General features: G+C 51.5%; 6 protein-coding genes across 6 annotated transcripts; 4 read left to right on the plus strand and 2 right to left on the minus strand.

The window, feature by feature from the left end:
- Positions 1-3,335: 3,335 nt before the first annotated feature.
- Positions 3,336-5,022, plus strand: MYCTH_2064798 (uncharacterized protein; the record flags this gene model as incomplete). Its single annotated transcript, XM_003663611.1, has 5 exons — positions 3,336-4,021; positions 4,147-4,388; positions 4,471-4,586; positions 4,660-4,720; positions 4,805-5,022. Coding segments are annotated over 5 exons (1,323 nt in total), but the record flags the coding sequence as incomplete, so codon positions are not given.
- A 344-nt stretch (positions 5,023-5,366) lies between these two features.
- MYCTH_2305722 (uncharacterized protein) lies at positions 5,367-7,402 on the plus strand. The gene is made up of 3 exons (XM_003663612.1): positions 5,367-5,803; positions 5,890-6,616; positions 6,708-7,402. Exons 1-3 carry the CDS (start codon positions 5,470-5,472, stop codon positions 7,159-7,161), a joined length of 1,515 nt encoding a protein of 504 aa, XP_003663660.1. The 5' UTR covers positions 5,367-5,469; the 3' UTR covers positions 7,162-7,402.
- A 386-nt stretch (positions 7,403-7,788) lies between these two features.
- On the plus strand, positions 7,789-9,769 carry MYCTH_2305724 (uncharacterized protein). The gene is made up of 2 exons (XM_003663613.1): positions 7,789-9,358; positions 9,425-9,769. Exons 1-2 carry the CDS (start codon positions 7,914-7,916, stop codon positions 9,540-9,542), a joined length of 1,563 nt encoding a protein of 520 aa, XP_003663661.1. The 5' UTR covers positions 7,789-7,913; the 3' UTR covers positions 9,543-9,769.
- A 227-nt stretch (positions 9,770-9,996) lies between these two features.
- MYCTH_2127454 (uncharacterized protein) lies at positions 9,997-11,940 on the minus strand (the record flags this gene model as incomplete). Its single annotated transcript, XM_003663614.1, has 1 exon — positions 9,997-11,940. One exon carries the CDS (start codon positions 11,938-11,940, stop codon positions 9,997-9,999), a length of 1,944 nt encoding a protein of 647 aa, XP_003663662.1.
- Positions 11,941-12,923: 983 nt separating this feature from the next.
- MYCTH_2305728 (uncharacterized protein) lies at positions 12,924-14,727 on the plus strand. The gene is made up of 6 exons (XM_003663615.1): positions 12,924-13,167; positions 13,226-13,383; positions 13,458-14,120; positions 14,190-14,324; positions 14,410-14,608; positions 14,699-14,727. The coding sequence occupies exons 2-5, from the start codon at positions 13,299-13,301 to the stop codon at positions 14,541-14,543; spliced, it is 1,017 nt and encodes a 338-aa protein (XP_003663663.1). The 5' UTR covers positions 12,924-13,167; positions 13,226-13,298; the 3' UTR covers positions 14,544-14,608; positions 14,699-14,727.
- A 415-nt stretch (positions 14,728-15,142) lies between these two features.
- Positions 15,143-17,142, minus strand: MYCTH_2127456 (uncharacterized protein; the record flags this gene model as incomplete). The annotated part of the gene is made up of 5 exons (XM_003663616.1): positions 15,143-15,342; positions 15,427-16,039; positions 16,119-16,683; positions 16,752-16,995; positions 17,094-17,142. The coding sequence occupies 5 exons, from the start codon at positions 17,140-17,142 to the stop codon at positions 15,143-15,145; spliced, it is 1,671 nt and encodes a 556-aa protein (XP_003663664.1).
- Between the last annotated feature and the right edge of the window lie 1,496 nt (positions 17,143-18,638).

An 18,638-nucleotide genomic window follows, 5' to 3' on the forward strand; every position in this document is an offset into this window, starting at 1 on the left:
CCCTAACCCTAACCCTAACCCTAACCCTAACCCTAACCCTAACCCTAACCCTAACCCTAACCCTAACCCTAACCCTAACCCTAACCCTAACCCTAACCCTAACCCTAACCCTAACCCTAACCCTAACCCTAACCCTAACCCTAATCGTAATCCTAACCCTAACCCATAACGAAAAACTTTAGTACTATGATCGCGTAGGGATTGCTATAAACGATATAATTAACTTAAACGGCTTAGCGTCTAAGCAAGTAACGCCTTGGTCTTAGTAATCTCCCTTGAAACCTTCTCTTGCTCTGACAAATTTAAAAGGACTAAGATAGTTAGTAACCTAAGACTGCGAAGGAAAATAATGAGAAACCTATAGGCATTTATAACGTTTAGATTACTATACTTCTTACCTATACAAATATAGTTTTGACACTTATTTAAACCCTCTATTATTATATAACGCTTTCGCGGCTTTATATTCTAATAATGCTTATAAGGTATAGTGACTTTATAACCCTCTTACTTAATCTTAATTATAATAGTATATTGTTTACGTTTAAGATTGTAACGATTCCTAGAAATACGATTAGCTATAGCGAAAGAAAGTTAGCAAAAGAAGAACGTTACCTACTAGGGAAAAGGGGGTATTAGTAGTATTTAAAACAAGTTATAGGAAGCTTTCGGGTCAAAAGCCCTAAAGAGGGGGCATTATATCACAAGCCAACCATATACTATAACCTAGTAGGGTGTAGTAGGCTAAATGAGCCACTAATCAAGAAGGGCACGAAGTAAGGCTAACACAGGATCACTAGGGAGCATAGGCTACTATAGGCAAATAATTACCAAAAGGGAAAGATAGCAGAGGATAGCTAGCTACTAAAGGCGATCTAAGGATAGGATAGAAGGGGACTATAAGCGATCAATAGAAGTATATATACATATAAATAGTTACTCGTTATAGTAGACTCTGGGAGTTTACTAGTGATAGTAACCTATAATTACAGTACTTATACTAAGCATTACTAATTACCATGAGAGACAACTCTAGTGTTGTTATAAACCCTTTGGCTTTACCGAATCCCTTAGACGACCTGCTTGCTTGTCCCGCTTAATCTACCTTCGTCTGAACCCTTTTAGAAGAAGTCTGAGTTAGGTTCGTTATATATATAGATACTAGGTATATATCTTCTATAAGGATAGAGAAGCTAGGAAGTATATAAAGGACTTTAAGGTACTATTATATAGGCTAACAAGGTATCTTATAGAATATTATATATTTAATATCTATTATATTTAGATACCTAGGCTCGATAGGGTCATTATAACTTATAATGTTTACTTTAGTAAGAAGACTTTCCACTGCCTAGGCAAAGAGCGGCCGATAGAGTCGTCGCTAGTAGTAACGAGCTAGGAAGTTAATTAATTCGATCTTAGTAAAGATTCCTAGGATACTAACTTTCTCTAGGAAGCGTTATAATAGACCTAATAACTAGTGGAAGACTCTATTATAGTAGCTTAGCTACCTCTATTATAAGAGAGTCTGGTAATAGACTAACCTCTCTAATAAGGTTGAGACTTAGGGGTAAGGGAGCTCTCCGACACGTAGCCTATAAACAAGTAATTAGTTCTAGAGACTCCTATAGTAGAGACGTAAGTAATAGATAAACTTACCAAATGGATAGAGAGCTTTAAAGGACTCTTAACCCCTAAATATACACCTAAGCCCTTAGTAACTTGCCTTATGCCAGCTAGTAAAGGGGATATCTACTAGGAAGTAAGAAGATTTAAATTAGGGCCTTCCTAGTCGCTAGCTAGCTAACTAGACGCTAGGGAGAGCAAGGGAGCCGTTAAATCTAATAGAGGAATACCTTTTATAGAAGAATCTAATATATATGATAAGTAGATAGAAGAGCTAGAAGCTAGGGATAGTACTACTAATATATTATACCTAGCTAGGCTAGAGGAATAGAGTGTTAAGCGAAGTCCGGATCAGCTAATATATCCTCTAAAAGGTAGAAGCAAAGGAGAAGCTATTTAATAACCTCCTATAAGGAGAGGCAGAGGTAGGAAGAGGGCTTATAAGCCTAGGGACCCTATCCGGTTAAGTAAAAGGCTATAAAATAAAGAGAAGGTCAATTACTATTACTCCTTTATCTATATAATTAAGGAACTCCAGTAATAGTTCTATAAGACTTATCTATCTAATTAATAGGAAGCTTACTTAGAGGACTGGAATATAAGAACAGTATATATAGTATTTATTACTACTATATAATAGAAGGATATTATATACCTTAGAGTAGCCCTAAATAAGCTATATTAATATATTAATAATCTTACTTATATTCCTACTAACTAGCAAGACCTATATAACTACCTATTAAGATAATAATTCAAAGATATAGCTTATAAGGAGATATATAACTTAGAAAGCAAAGGAATATAGAAGATTATACTATACAAGTAGGCAAAAGCGCGACCTATCCTATTAAAATAGGTCTTTATATATAAGTTTAATAAGGACGGTTTCTTAAAGAAGTGTAAGGCAAGGATCTATATACAAGGAGATCTATAAGATATTAGCTCGGTAGAAAGTACATATATAGCTACTCTAGTAGTATAATCGTTCTATATAATGATAGCAATCGCTATATACTTTGACTTAGATATTAAGCAGTTCGATATAGCGTAAGCGTTCCTTAACACTAAACGACTAGAAGACGATCCCGTCGTCTGCGAACTACCAGAAGGATTTAAGCAGCCAGGGAAATACGTAGAGTTGCGAAGAGCTCTGTACGGCTTAAGAGACTCGCTACTCTTGTGGTATAAGGAGTTCTATAAAACGCTGTCAGATCTAGGTATAGAACCATCGGGCGAAGAGAAGTGCCTCTTCCTAAGCTACAATAAACGTGTCATCCTGATCTTCTATGTCGATAACTTCTTGGTCTTCTTCTATAGAAGTAACGCTATAGCGGCCAAGCGGGTGATGGAAGGAATCAAAGCTCGATATGATGTCTACAAGCAGGGTGATGTCAGTTAGTTCCTTGGCATTAGGGTGATTCGAGACCGACCTACGTGTAAGATATAGTTAGTCTATGACTAATATATTAGAAAGGTGGCGAGAAGGGGTGTGTCAGAAGCTGTGGAGCTTCTAAGAGTATTAGCTACATATGTGCTATAGTGTATAAGGCGTTGTTACTAATGTATTGGCTAGTTCCTTTGTCTATAAATATCAGTCGTTTTGTCTCCTTTGTAGATAGTTTAACAAGGTACTCTTTTCCTTTGTACAGCCACCTACTATAGACACTGCTTTCAACGCTCCCAGAAGCTTATCACTGCGTTCGGCACTGGATCAGTCCAACATCAACACGGCCTACGTGTCCGGCATGGAGGAGGAGCTTAACATCCGGGGCAACGAGTACTCCTTGTTTGGCACCTTCTATAACATCGGCTACCTGATCTTCGAGATTCCCTCCATGATGATCATCTCACGTCCCAAGCTGACGCGCTGGTACCTGCCGACAATGGAGACGGCCTGGGCCGTCTTGACCTTTGCGCAATGCCGGCTCTCGAGCGTCCCGCAGATCTTTGGCCTCCGCTTCCTCCTGGGTGTGCTTGAGACACCGGCGGCCACGGGATCCATGTATTTACTGTCGAGCTGGTACCGGACGGACGAGCTCTTTAAGCGGGCCGGCGTGTGGTACATCTCTTCCAATGCCGGGTCCATGTTTGGCGCCTACCTGCAGGCGGCCGCCCACACCAACTTGGACGGCGTCGGCGGCATGTCAGGCTGGCGCTGGCTGTTCATCATTGACGGTGTCATATCCTTACCTATCGCCCTGGCCGGCTACTTTCTGTTTCCTGGACTCCCGACGAGTCCTCGCATCTGGTGGCTGACAGAGCGCGAGCAAAAACTGGCGCAGGCGCGCATGCGGGCCGACCGTGTCAGGGAGAGCACCAAGATCGGCAAGCGTATGCTGAAGCGGGTCTTTGGGCACTGGCACTTCTACATCGCTGTCCTGACTTATATTCTGTAAGTATTAATAGCTACTAACCTGATCCATGGCACTCACCCTAGGTTGATCATGTGGGAACTGTTTGTCATCTCCGTTTACTGACCTGCCGCCGCGTCTCCCCCACGGCCTAATTAATTAATAGATTTCAATGCACCACGTACGTCTCCGGGCAAATGACGCTCTGGCTCAAAGATGAGGACTACTCTGTCGAGCAGATCAATGTCTATTCGACCGGAGTTCAAGGGACCGCAATCGCCATTGGCATCATCGCCACGAACCTCGTTATGGTTTACCCCATCTGGGTCATCCTCTCCATCATTTCAGGCACGCTGCTATTTTGCAACGTTTGCCTCCTTGTATGGAATATCCCGCTTGGCCTGCACTGTAAGAGAGAGCCCTAAATCCTTCCTCGTGTTTGGCTGGACTGGTTGAGCAGGGCGCGCTAATTCACTCTCTGCTGCCCAAGTTACTGTCTACTACCTGCTTGGCTCAACATCCGCTGTGACCCCCATCCTCTTCCCATGGGTGAACGTCATTATGAAGAATGACAACGAGGCCAGAGCCTTCACTACGGGCGCAATGGTGAGCTTATCATATTACCTTGAAAAAGAGTCCCCCGTTTGCAACGACGTGCCTAACAGCAGCCGTGTCTCAGATGACCTTTGGCTGGATCTTTTTCTCCTTCTACCCTATTACCGTGTTTCCCAGGCTAGAAGGTAAGCCAGCACCACGTTCTCTCCTCCGTCAATTATCTGGGACCTCCAGCACGGCTGACTCTTTTGTTTTTCCCGTCATCGTAGCGCCGAGATGGCGGAAGGGCTATACCGTCAATACGGTGTTTACCTGCTGCTACTGGGCGCTCCTTATCGTTGGGCAGCTACTATGGCACCGTGACCGGAAGAAGAGAAAATACGTGACCCAAGGCAGTGATGAAGCAGAGAAACTTCGCTTGGAGGACAAGGAAAAGAACGCTGCAAGCACACAGCATGTCGAGAGAACGCTGGGTGCAACCAATTAGTGGTAAGCGAAGAGGTGGATTTCGGTATTTTAAGATTAATACTCTCTCCAATAATTACTATATCAGCTCTGTTAGCACGAGATTGCCCGTTCAAAAACGCTTTCCCTTCTTCCTTACGCTTCAACTTATGGTACCTACCCTAATAAATGCACGGCACTTTTGCTTAGCGCCAAGGCAGGGGCAACCCCAAAACAACAGTGACGTCATCCGCTCAACGGCCAGGGACACCCTGTCGGAACCCAAAACGGAGAACCGGTTCCCGTTAGGGAACCATAGTTAGGATAGTAGGTTATAAGGGCACTCTGGCCCACACCCCCCGAGTCTGCGGCCACCAAAATCACCTGGAGAGCGGCTGTGACCATGTGTAGGTAACTACGGAAATTCCAGTCAAAAATTCACCCAAATTCCCACGACAAAGGGCCTTAGCCATAGGTCATCTAAACAGCCATGAACCATGTATCTGGCCGACTGCGATCCCAGCTGATACGGGGCTCAACGTGCTGCTCGCTCGCCGCGCGCTTCCAACGCCAATTCCCTATCACGTGTCGCCCGTTGCGCCCCCGAGTATTCGCGAGACAGCTACAGAGGTTTGCTCCCCGAGCAGCACCCAGCCAGACCGATCCCGAGGCCAAAGCCAAGAAACTCGACCAGAAAGTCCTGGACGAGCAAGAACAGGAAGTGCGGGTGAGGCAGAATCAAGTCAAACGGCCGTGGCATAGAGAGGGAGCGGACGACCCGCCAACGGTAGGGGTTGAAAAAGAAGCCGCACCTGTCAGAGAAGGTTGGTACAGACTGTTACTTTTGTAGTACCCTTTCCAAGCTCGGCTATACAGGAGCATGCCAGCCTGACAGGACTCCGGCTCTTAGGCAGACTCTTGACGACCCCGACACGGCTCTTGAAGCTCATCCTCCCGCTGTCCACCACGGTGGAGAAAGACCGCGACAACAACAGCAAGCACGATTATGGACGATCCATCTCGCCCAACGACACGATACGGCCGCTCGCGCTGCTGGTGCACCCTCAACAGCCACTGTCGTACGTCGAGCGCCTGATCCAAGCCGAACTTCCACCCGTGATAGAAGACGGCAAGGAAAAGATACCCAGCGTGTATTTCCGCACCGAAGACACCGAGCACGGCGACAACAAGCCGACGACACGAACCGAGGCAAGACGGAGGGACGAAGAGAGCGCGTCGCGGACCGCGGGCCCAACCCACGTCGAGTCGTACTCGGGCCTCGGCCATGAGGGGCCGAAGAGGCAGGGGTCGGACAAGAACTGGGTCCGCTGGAGCAACAGCACCGAACTGGGCGACTTTATCCGCGATGCCGCGCGGGGCCGCGAGTTTGCCATCGAGATTGAAGGGTACAATGTTGAGATGCGCGTCAGCGTGCCCTCCTTCAGCGACCGCACCTACTACATGCGTGCCCAGCTCCGCAAGCTGAGCCGCCAAATCGACGAACAATCCCAGATCAAGCGGGAGTGCGACATGCTCGCCTACAATCGCGCAAACCTTTTAGCGAAAGGAGGCTTCGCTCTGCTCAGCGGGTGGTGGGGTGTTGTCTATTATGTTACTTTCCATACCGAGTTTGGCTGGTAGGTTGCTCGGGAGCCAGTAATGCCTCGCTGTCTTCTTCTTCTCTATTTCTCTTTCCTTTCCATTATGTAGGCTGACACGCTTCGCCAGGGACCTCGTTGAACCCGTCACGTATCTCGCCGGCCTGTCGACCATCATGGGCGGTTACCTGTGGTTCTTGTACATCAGCAAGGATCTGAGCTACAAGGCGGCCATGAACGTGACAGTCTCGCGCCGCCAAAATGCCCTCTACGAAGCTCGCGGGTTTGACCACAAGAGATGGGAACAGCTGGTCCAAGAGGCAAACGCGCTGCGTCGCGAGATTAAGGTGATTGCGGTCGAGTACGACGTCGACTGGGACGAAGCGAAAGAGGTCGGCGACGACGTCAAAGAGGTCTTGAGCGAGGAGCGTAGCAAGGCAGGGCACCGAGTGCGGTCCTCGGAGAAGGAGAGGGACGAGGAGTTCACGGAGCAAGAGAGGAAGAAAAAAAGACGAAGAGTTCACAAAAGAGGTCAGGCAGAAGGCAGAGCCAGCGTTGTCGCGTGGAGCACAGTCAGGCCGTGACAGCAGAAAAATAGGGAGTTATGTATAAGCGACCTGCCATCTTAGCGACTGCTTCGATACCATTATAAGTTCCGTCCATAGACTCGCCGGGATTAGGATCGTCAAACACTGCATTCTGAGGTTGAAAATTGAGGGAAAGAAATCTCTGCTTCGCAACTTCCTCGGAAATCGTCCTCGCGTCACCTCTCCACATCTCGCGTCGCCAAGCCCGAGCCCCGCGCGGGCGCTTCTCCGATGCTCCTTCCGCAGCGGTTCCACTAAGCCCTACTAACAGCAGGGTACATCCGTACAGAACACCGTACTCCCAATAGCGTGACCCTGGTGGGGTTTTAGGACCTATAACCGCTCTTTTTGTCGTGCTGGTGCCGGAATGACGAAAGCTGTCGCAAAGAAACCGCTCGAGAGCCTGCAGCCGCAGGAGCAATTTGTCCGCTAACAGCGATTGCACAGAACCACATCGCCGTGATTCCTCGTCGCCACAGCTGTCGGTCAGGAAGCTAGCCGGTTTCTGTCGCCCGTCGCTCGCCGCTCGTAGTCCCGGCTCAGCCCGATTCAATACTACTTGCGCACGCGAAACCGAGAATGGGGCATCGGACTAGGAGGGGACAGGCGCTGTGTGCCCCGCCTTCTCCGTGCGATACAAACAAGGCAGAGCGGACAATACCCCGCGAATCTCGCGAAGCTTAAAAGTGCTCGAATTCAAGGGTCCCGCCCAACCCAGACCTCGACCTTCCATACACGCCACCACGTCAATGGGACCCGATATCATTCATCTGCCCGATGGGCAGCACTTCCACGTGACGCCCGTCTTTGCGGGTCTCTTCTTTAAATCGGCTGAGCTCAACACGCCCCACAACCCCTTCCCGATCGGATGGACCATCGTGATCCATACCGAGGATGACACCGGCGACGTGGAGGATGCGCCCAGCACCGTCCCGGGGTCGGGGGGTGCCGCAGGGGGGCCTGCCTCGGAGAAGAGAACGCACCTCCATTCGTTCAAGAGACCAACGCTGCAGAACGACAGCCTTCTCATATCATCCATCTCGAACCCGTCCACCTCCGACTTCCGGCCGCCCGCAAGCCCCACGCGACAGATCGCCCTGATGCTCTGGGTCACGCTCTACTGGTACTTTCACCAGCCGCCGCCGCCCACCACCGTGCAGACGGACGCTTCCAAGCTGACCCCGGACGCGGGCAAGCCGCGGGGAGAGTGGATTGTGCGCATCAGGAGAGACGGCATGCTGCGTGGACGGAACTTGCTGCCGAAACTGGAACACATGGGCCTGATCGCAAGCTTGGACTCGACCGTCGGTACAGAAGTCGGGGACACGGGTGACAACTGGTCAGACATGTTTGTCACGCAAAGGATGTTCTGGCAGATACCGGGGCGCCTGTTCCTCTTCACTCTCCAGCCCGTCGGCAAGTCCACCCGGTCCTGCCCGGGTTCGCATGCTCCGAGCGATCCAGGCTCGCCGATGTCGGGTGAGTACTCGTCGGTCCATCCCCAGCGCGCCATCGCCGAGGCAGGCGATCTTCCCGGGGCATCGCCGCCCACCTCTCTCCCCGGCGCCCCCCCGGTGCCCATCAGCCCCTTCTTCAGCGCGTCACACCTCCCGACCTACTACCCGCCCCCGCCGCTGCACTACGTTATCACCGAACACGTACGCCACCCTCTCCGCCCGAAGCCGCCCCAAATGGGCGAGGTCTTTTACACGCGCTTCATCCCATCCGTGGGCCAATACCTCTCCTTCCGCGTAGCATCCCTCTCGCCCCGGCCGGTGCCGTACATGGGCCCCGTTGGACACCGGCCGCCTGTGCATTCGCACCTCGTGTCCATGACCGATTCGGCCCTGCTAGAGTCCTGGCACGCCAACCCGCGCGTCTCCAACTTCTGGGGCAAGTATTCGCCCGACATGTTGACCAATGCCCTCAAGAGCCGCCACAGCTTCCCCGCGATCGGCCTGTGGGACGGCGTGCCGTTCGGCTATTTCGAGATCTACTGGGTGAAGGAGGACTTGCTAGGGCGGTATGCCGGGTCCGTCGTCGATGACTGGGATCGAGGGTGCCACGTACTGGTCGGGGAGGAATGGGCAAGGGGGAGGGTACAGAGCTGGCTGACCAGCCTGGTGCATTGGATGTTCTGTGCCGATTATCGGACCATGAACATATGTTTGGAGCCGCGGGTCGATAACGTCAGGTAAGTCGAGGATAATTAAATTGTTCCGCTGGCGGAAAAACAAACGTAGAGCTAACTATACAAAAGGTTTATCCAGCATCTGCAGAACGCTGGGTTCACAAAGGAGAAGGAGATTACGTTTCCTCATAAGCAGGCGTGGTTTGGGAGGCTAAGAAGAGAAAGCTGGGAAGGGCCAGCCCTGTAATAGCTTCTACGGTCAAATTGGCAAAGCTGACAGCTAAGGCGAGTTGAACTGAAGACAATCATTTGATTGCGCCTAATGGAATGTTAAAACACTCAACTGGCCCAGGCAGCGGATTGAGAATCGTGAAACCCATTATTCATTATCAACATCCATGACGGCCTGGCGAGTTTGAGAATATTAATATGCCGACGTGTGCAAAACTCTGCCTTCATTCCGTTGGCTTCGGGGTCGAGAAAATCATTACTGGGAGAGTGAGGCTCTGCCTCCCAGAGCAGAAATAATTACCTAGATCCAAAAGCATAAACCCTCGACGGACTGCCAAAACGCCGACAGGTGAATAATTTATATCCACAAAATAATAACGTAGCGGTCTAGGAATGTCGTCATGACGGCAGTCATCCTAATTATATCATGCATGTTCTTCAATAGGCCAACTACGGAAGCAGCGCATTTGTCAATATTCATCGTCCTCCTGGTCTTCATCTTCCTCCTCGAGATCATATTCATCATGCGGGCCGCCGTCTCCGGAGGCCTCTTCGCCCTCTTCATCATCTTGAAAATCCGCATAATAAACTCGTCGATCGTGGTTATCCTCGCTCATCTCCTTCGAACTGGAGTCGTCGTCCGAGGATGACGGCGCGATTGGTTTCAGTTTCCGGTGCAATTGTAGCTTCTCGGCGAGGGAGCGCGGTCTGGAGAGGGTAGCTTCGTTGTCAGGTTCCTCGTCGTCATCCTCCGAGCTGGAGGTACCGGACCGATCATTCCTACTGTTTTGACCCTGGCCAACATCACTGTCAGCTTCGTCGTCTTCGTCGTCGTCCTCCTTGTCCTCCTCATCGCTGGGGGCAACCGCGCGGGTTCGACGATTCTGTCGCTTTCTTGGCCTCGCGTCTTCCTCGTCGCTACTAGACAGCACGACTGAGCTGTGTCGAGCACCATGCATGCGTACTCTCTTCTGAGGAATGGGTGCCTCAGAATCCTCCTCCGAATCGGAATCCACCACACGTGCTCTTGAACGCTTGAGTCTTCTTGCGCGAGGGCCCGCCAAATCTGATTCTTGCGCCGAGTCTTCTGATTCCCGAAGAGTATCAGATGATTGCTCGGGGCTGGAAAACCGGGCCATGTCCTCGCTCTCGCCTCCTGCGAGATCAATCGCCCCTTGCCCGACAACATCTCTGTCCTGGTCGCTGTAATCATCATGCAGAACATCCGATTCCTCACCATCGGAGGTCTGATCGTCTTCGCTGATATCGAAGTCGTCGATTCCTTCGCTTTCATAATCATCCAGTTCGTCGTCGTCGTCGTCGTCGTCGTCGTCCGGGCCCTCGGATGACTCCCACTCCAGCGTCCCTTCACCATCCCATGCTTGTAGATCATCGAATCGACGCCGGTCAGAGTCCCACAAGAACTGCACCATCGGCCAGATGGGCGTGCCGTTGAATTCCACCCCCTTGATGTGAAGCGGGTCATCCCGCATCAGAAGATCATTCGCCAACCCGTCCAAGGGCACTTCAGCCTCGGCGAAATTTACGTGGTTTTCAATATCGGGCCAGCAATACAGATGTTGTCCGTCCTCGCCGAGGCCCGGCTCCTCCTCGAACGTAGTGACGTAGTAGCGCTTGACCTTATCAGAGGTGCACCAACGCAGATTGCGCGGGTCGTGCTCGCCAGGGCTGACGAGGTAGTAAACCGCCCTCAGATTCTTGAAAGCCTCAAAGAGCACCGAGGGTCGACTACCCAGATCGCTGAGCACGGCGGGATCCACGGCCAAATGGCGGATATGCTCGCTGAAGCCCCGAAGCCGGGGCATCACCTCGAAATCCAACATCGCCACCTCTAGAGAACCGAGAAAAACAACATCGTTTGCGGAATTGAACCTGATGACGCCACGTCTCCCAAAGGATATGGTGTCCGGTAGGGCCTTCAGCGCGAGTTCGCGGGTCTCGCGATGGATGGCCAGCAGGGAGCGGACCGGACGTGTTTGCTGTTCCAGGAACGGGCCCTCCACGACTACCATCTTCTCAAATCCATCTCTCCGGTAACGGGTATGGGCCTCGAACCAATACACGCGTGACTTGACAGCGATGTCTGGGCAGAAAAATTGCCAGATACGATGGCGGAGCTCAAAAGGAAGGCTTCGAAACTGGGGGAAGAAGAAATCGTCTGCCCACGTGTCGAGACCAACGTTGTCATCCCAAATGCTGCTCTGTTCAGATCCGGACGTCTCATCATCCGAGCCGGCGGCCTCTAGGTCAAAAAATTGGCTGGATTTCGCGGCCTCGTCTTTGTCGCATGGCTCGCCGTCCGAGTCTTGATCCAGTTCCTCCGAAACGGATTCGTCAGTTTCGGACGGCGCAGCCAAATAGCCCAACTGGTCTGACTCCTCGGAGCTCGACATGCTAGCTGTTGGGCTTCGGGTTGGGCCAGTCGAGCTGTGATGGGGCGGATACAATCTTGGCACCGTTGTCAGTCGCGGTCTGGGGGACGTTGACGCGGCTGCTTTTTTTTTTTGACATTGTGGAGATGGATACATGAGAATGTCACGAAAAAGAGTGGGGCTAGTTGCCTCCTGCCTTGCATGACGTGCTGCAATCGCGCCTTGGAATTGGAAAAGTCCCCACGCACTGCAGATCAGGGCAGCCCAAACCTCAAAATGCTTCCTCATTCTGGGTACCTTATCCCAAGGCACCACGTACAGTACCTATCGAATGCACATGCATAAGATACCTAGGTACTCCGTAGCTATTTACGAAGAATTTATACCGGTCAAGCACTGGGGAAGACGAGGCGAAGCAACCAATATCGGTAATTACGGATTACATAACGCTAAGTGGAAAACATGACCCGAGCCGGTTTCGCGAGACAACACGACTTGAAGATTCCCAGACTCAACAGCAGCTGCCTTACCGAGGCTTTAGATCACAGATAATGCACATAGTACATACGTGGCTATATAATCCGTACGTATGGACATACATATACATGCCCTCATGAGCTAAGTGAACCAGGAATCTGTACCGGTACCGTACCTGAAATTACCGGGCTGCCTAAATACCAGTGATTATAATAACGACAATCCTGTCGCATGACAAAGGGGATGCAACTGATTGAGATAATGTGCTATGTCCGATCTTCGAGGTCACTTGAGCAAGACGATTTGTGTCACTGCATGCGATCGACAATGAAGTTGTTATCACGCAGCCGCCAACAAGCCACTGACTGCGCTTGGAGCCGGAGTGACAGTTTTCAGAAACGCGGGACTCGATCGTCAACAGCCGGGAAATCTGCGCAATTCCCGGTCCGAGGGGACCGTTTATTGTATTTTACTCTGTACTATGTAGGTCCCGTATGCATGCATCTCTAAGTGGTGGGGCCGGTCACTCCCTTGGAGGCGACGGACAACGTTTCCCTCCGATCCCCGCTAACGCCTGTTTGAGGCCGGAGATATAACCGTGGATATGCGGGGTAGTGTAAAGGCCTCAAACAAGATACTACGTACAGATTACAAGCCGCCGGAAATGTTTCCGGTGGACAGCTATTTATGTACGACGCCGTAAGGTTCGGCAGAAAATATATTACCTGGCACGTGTAGGCAGGTATTCTGAAGCATATAATACTTGGAGGGGTGCGTCCGAGATTGGTCCAAGAAATGTTGAATTGTAATTAATTAAAGCACGCCTCAGGTCCATTTTCGGGCAGCCCGCTTGGCTTTGAGATTTGCCCCCCTTCGAGGTGTCGACATCTGACTCCAGCACAATGACTTCCCATCCCGAGTTCGGTGAACGAACACCTGGCTCTGAAGTGGCCAAAGTGTTCGCCGACCAAATTCGGGGGAAAACCAGTGAGTCGAGCGAGCGCCTCCTTCACCAAGAAGCAAAGAGCCGTTAGAGCGCTGCTGACTACTTTGGCATTCAGTCTTGGTGACCGGCGTTAGTCCCAAGAGCATCGGCGCCTCCACCGTCCTGAACCTGGCGTCCCAGAGCCCGGGTCTTCTTATTCTTGCGTCACGTACCAAAAGTCGGATTCAAGAGGTCGCTGACCAGATAACGACAAAGTATCCTGGCGTGCGGGTGGAGACTGTCCTCGTGGATTTGGGCTCACAAGAATCCATCCGTCGAGCGGCTGCAGACGTGGCGGCCTTGACTGACAAGCTCGACATCCTGATCAACAACGCCGGAAGGGTTGTCACCTCTCGCCAAGCGACTCAGGAGGGTATCGAACAGCAGTTCGGTACCAACCATATCGGCCCGTTCCTCCTGACCAACCTTCTGCTGCCCCTGCTACGGAAGGCGGCAGAGACTAACCCTCCGGGCGCGACTCGCATTGTGAACCTCTCGAGTGCTGGTCACAGGCTGTCTCCCGTCCGCTTCTCCGATTACAACCTCGAAGGCAAACCTGTCCCGCCTGAGGAAGATCATGTCAAGCCCCTTCCAGGCGCCTTTGCAAACTGCACTCCTGACGGTTACAAGCCCATCGTCGCATACGCGCAGTCGAAATCGGCAAACATCCTGTTTACCATCTCCCTACAAAGGCATCTGGCCAACCATGGCATCGCCTCTTATGCCGTCCACCCCGGCTGTAGGTTATCCTTGTTGTTGTTTCACCCTGTTTATTTATGCACAATGCCCTGATCCGTGTTACTTTCAGCTATCGTCACCGAGCTCAGCCGAGAGCAAGACGACGAACTCAACGCCGAATTCCACAAGCTGATAAAGTACTGGAAAACCCCTGATGAGGGGAGCTCAACCACACTTGTTGCCGCGCTGGACCCAGCTCTGAATGGTAAGAGGCATCCCTCGTCCCGAGAAAACAACAACCCGACTGCTGTTCCTTAATAATAATAATAATAAACTCACGCCTTTCACAGAGGTCAAAGGTTTCTATCTTTCTGACTGTCAGTATACTGAGCCCTCGGCACATGCCAAGGACGCCGCCGCTGCAGACCGCCTGTGGAAGTTGAGTGAAGAGCTGGTCGGGGAGAAGTTTTCCATAGGGGGTTGAGGGAAATGGCATCACTCTCGGTATTGGTTCATACCGATCAAATGCATGAATCCCGGGAGACTAAGGTACCTTACCATTTCATACACAGGGGAGGGGGGTTGCCTAAGGTGGCGTGCTATGTTAGCATCGTGAAGCAAGACGCCAACGCCCAGGAGATGAGCAGATGTTATTGATTGATCAGACAAGGCTCAGGTCGACAAGCATGTTCGTTCTGAGATCAGCGGTAGCCGATATCAGAGTCGAAGGTCGAAGGTCTGAACACTCTCAGATGCAGTACCATGGCTATTATGATAACAATCAGTTTATCCATCTCACATCGATGGCGGTGCCTAGTAATGTTACCCAATTCATCGATTCAGAACTCCTTGATCTTCACTGCCCTAAAGATACACCAGCTCATGTGTTAATGCTGAAATAAGACTAACTCGTCAAACTTTATTTTGGTCTCGCGATTTTGTTGCCGGAGAAACCAAGGGAACACCAAAAAACCGTAATTCGTCGCGTTGAGACATGTATTTAACGGGAAAAAAAGGGAAAGGGGGGGAGGGGGGTTGTGGCCCTGCTCTACGAGAGTCGACCCACCAATTCCACGCGTTCGTTCACGCGTCGTTTCCCGAGGCTGGCATCGGTTCATTGCTCGTGGCTGTCATTATTCCATCTCTCGCACCCGGCTCTGTGCTGTTCGTCTGCGCTTTGTCTCCATCCTCGGAGTCGCTGATCGAATCCCGAAGTTCATGTGTGATCATGGCTTTACGGTCATTGTATGTCTTCCACGCTGGTGTCCCTATATACTTGATCGCTGTGATTGATGATCAAGGGTCAGAACTCATCCTCTCCATATACCAACTGGCCACCTGCGGAAGGAAACAGAAGGTCAACTCACCACCTGGTCGTTTATCGTCAAATATCTGCTCAATCTCCTCGAGCGTCTTGTTGGCTGTCTCCGGGAAGAAGAAAAACACGTGAAGAAACATGACGGCGCAGAAAACGGCAAAGATGACATATGTTTTCCACGTGATGTTCTCGAACGCCGGCGGGACGAAGTAAGCGAGCGCAAAGTTAAAGGTCCAATTTGCCGATGTGGCTAGGGCAACGGCCTTGCCTCGGAGACGGAGAGGGAAGAGCTCGGGAGGGTAGGTCCACGATACGGGGCCCCATGTTGGCGCAAAGCTGGCAACGAAGAGGCAGGTTGCCGCAATGATGACCCGCGCGGCGGGACCACTCACAACCATCGACTCGGAAGCTGAAGCAAACTCTCCAGGCTCTGCGTCGCGAGCATAAACTCCGAACATGATGGCAGTGATGGTGAGCCACAGGCACATCAGGGCGGCTCCGATAAGAAGGGGCGGGCGGCGGCCCCAGCGATCCATCCACACGAGGGCGGGCACGGTCATCACAACGTTGATAATGAAGCTGACGCTGCTCGGGATCAAAACTTCATTGGTACCGGCATTGGATAGTCCTGCCATGGTAAAGACGTATGTGATGTAGTACATCTAATACGGCCGGTCAGTCGGTTCAAGGTGGGATGCCAGAGCAAGTAATTAATAAGCTGGAGAGAAAGGGGAAGCTGACCATCACATTCATGCCCGTGAGTTGGGACCAGATTTGTGTAAAGACGCCGATCAAGGTCCGGTTCATCATGCTGGGTGTAAAGAGTTCGAGCCAACTGGCGTCAGCGTGCTTGTGTTCCTGGCTGACGGTGGCTTTGATGTCCTGGAGTTCCCTCTGGACGAACTGAGAATTGGCGTTGCCGCCGCCGTGTAGCTGAGCAAGGACGTCCTTGGCCTCCATCTCGCGGCCCTTCTTGAAAAGCCATCGAGGAGACTCGGGTTCAAAGCTGAGGCCGACGCAGAGGCAGATGGCAGGAAGCATCTGGAGGCCCCAGGGGATGCGGAAGGCCCCTGCGCCATCAACGTAAGAGCATCCAAAGCAGATGAAGTACATGATGAGAATGCCCCAGGTGATGGCCCACTGCTGCATGGCGACAAGTCGACCGCGCAGCGTCGGTGGGGCGATCTCGGTGATGTAGACGGGCACCTGGGCGGAGCAGATGCCAACAGCGAAGCCGTTGATGAAACGGCCAACCGCGAGCATGGGGAGATTGACCGAGGCGCAGGTCACGACAGACCCGGCAATCCTGTAAGTCCGGATGAGCTCCTGTGTGCTGAATCTCTCAAATTGTCAGGCAGATTCGCTACTACTCACCAGAAGACCGAGCCGATCATGATGGTCTTCTTCCGGCCGCACCGGTCTGACAACCAGCCCGAGACAAGAGCGCCAATCAAAGAACCCCCGGGCATGGCAGCAGTGACGCCTCCCTGTGTATCCGACGTGGGGCCCAGGCAGCGGCCCTCCTTGTCGAAGCCGCGCTGGTTGAACTGACACAGGTACGGCTGTGTTGAGATGATGGCCGACATTGAAGACATGTCAAAGCCAAACAAAGCGCCCCCTTTATAAATTCCAATCATTAATTAGCGCCAAATAATACACACTTCGACAACGGATCCTGGCCGGTGTTTTGCTGCAGACGGGTGAGGGTCAACTTACCAAGGACGGCGAGGGCCGATATGCGGTAGATTCTCCCATTGCCGGACATGGTGACCTAGTAGATTACGATGCTAGAGAAGAAGAAAAGGTCCTGGACACACGAGGAGACAAAGGTGGATAGGAATGTGACAACTGACAGATAGGATAGCCCAGGGTAAAAGAGAGCACGGCAGTATAGCGAGAGCCAAAGACTTTAAGGCGGGTGGACCGTGTTAAATAATAGTAAAGCCGGCAAAGAGACCTGAACGGCGCAGAGAAGGATAGGGGCTACCTTGCCTTCACACAGCAGGCAAGTCTGAGGTACCTAGCCAAGGTAAAGACCTGCATGATCCCTTAACGCGAGCTGACTGGCTTGCAGGCGAAGGGCAGCTAGTTTGGGTTAACATCGTGAATGCGGTCTGTTCGCGTCAGAATGCGCAGTGTACTGGTTCATGCCCGACTCCATCGCTACGGAAGGCAGGCGGCAAGGAGTAGTGATCTGCCGATTCTAGCAATCTGCGTCCATATTTCGAGGCCACCTGACTGATGACCGCGTCACTTCTGTCGCTTTTGCTGGCTCGTGTCTGTATGGCAATGGGGCAGCCGCATCAGTTTCGCCTCAAACTGCATGCATGCCGGCCCTCCCCGGACATAAAACGACGTCCTCGCATACCACCGCAGACCGCCACCCTCTGTTTTCCCCAGATGTCTATGCAAATCGCGAGCGGGGTGACAGGGAGGTTCGAGTTCAATCGTTGGTACCGAGTATCCCTCAACTGAATCTTCGAGCTCACGAGAAGCAGGATTCTTGGGGAAGATCGGGAACATAATTTGCGTTGTAGAGCTGCTGATCAGCAAATATATCTGGTCGAGGAGGACTCCATTGGCACGTTTGGTCCGTGATCCGGGATCGTAGGAATGCAGGCCATGGAGACGTTCGGTTGAAATAGAGTTGAAAGAAAGGCGAAACGAAGGAAGAAAGCATATATGCACTGAAAGTAAAGTGAACCATAGAACGAGCAGAGAATTGCGGCCGGGTCCTGGATAAGATCACCTTGCAACCTCGGAACATGATTCTGCTGGTGATGGTATGAGCCTTTGCCTGTACGTACTATCTGCCTGCCTTAAGCCATACCTTACATGTGCATAACAGCGCCTAAGGTACTGAAACTTATCAGCCGTGTGTACTCCGCAATGCTATACGTGACAGGAAAAATCATTCGTTCCTTGCTCAAGAACCATAGATTGACGCTGAGACATGTCCTTAAGCATCAGAAGCACACGTAGTGAGAAGATGAGATGCTTAGAAAAGATGCCTGCAGAGAATTAGTCCTCTCAGAGCTTTAAAAATAGGCGTCTAGTGTGCCAGCAGGTATGTATGTACTTGCAGGGAGGGCAAGTGGGCGAATGAGCGGCTGAGAGCTCTTGCCATTCTCCGCGCGCGCGTTTTCTCTACGCAGATCCACTCGACGTAAATTGGTCACGTGTTTTCGTTCCTCGACGCGTCACCTTACTTTTTTGCGCTAGGGCCAGCGCATTGCGAGGTGCCTTGCCGAACCTCCACAC

This window comes from Thermothelomyces thermophilus, chromosome 4, assembly GCF_000226095.1.
Source record: "Thermothelomyces thermophilus ATCC 42464 chromosome 4, complete sequence".
In the NCBI taxonomy this organism is placed as follows: Eukaryota; Fungi; Ascomycota; class Sordariomycetes; order Sordariales; family Chaetomiaceae; genus Thermothelomyces; species Thermothelomyces thermophilus.

Excerpts from the sequence above, each read along its gene's own strand:
- MYCTH_2305722 (XM_003663612.1), top strand. The coding sequence starts at position 5,470 with ATGAACCATGTATCTGGCCGACTGCGATCCCAGCTGATACGGGGCTCA. Across the intron at positions 5,804-5,889 it reads AGCCGCACCTGTCAGAGAAG|GCAGACTCTTGACGACCCCG; the intron begins GTTGGTACAGAC and ends TCCGGCTCTTAG. Across the intron at positions 6,617-6,707 it reads TTCCATACCGAGTTTGGCTG|GGACCTCGTTGAACCCGTCA; the intron begins GTAGGTTGCTCG and ends ACGCTTCGCCAG.
- MYCTH_2305724 (XM_003663613.1), top strand. The coding sequence starts at position 7,914 with ATGGGACCCGATATCATTCATCTGCCCGATGGGCAGCACTTCCACGTG. Across the intron at positions 9,359-9,424 it reads CCGCGGGTCGATAACGTCAG|GTTTATCCAGCATCTGCAGA; the intron begins GTAAGTCGAGGA and ends ACTATACAAAAG.
- MYCTH_2305728 (XM_003663615.1), top strand. The coding sequence starts at position 13,299 with ATGACTTCCCATCCCGAGTTCGGTGAACGAACACCTGGCTCTGAAGTG. Across the intron at positions 14,121-14,189 it reads TTATGCCGTCCACCCCGGCT|CTATCGTCACCGAGCTCAGC; the intron begins GTAGGTTATCCT and ends TGTTACTTTCAG. Across the intron at positions 14,325-14,409 it reads GCTGGACCCAGCTCTGAATG|AGGTCAAAGGTTTCTATCTT; the intron begins GTAAGAGGCATC and ends CGCCTTTCACAG.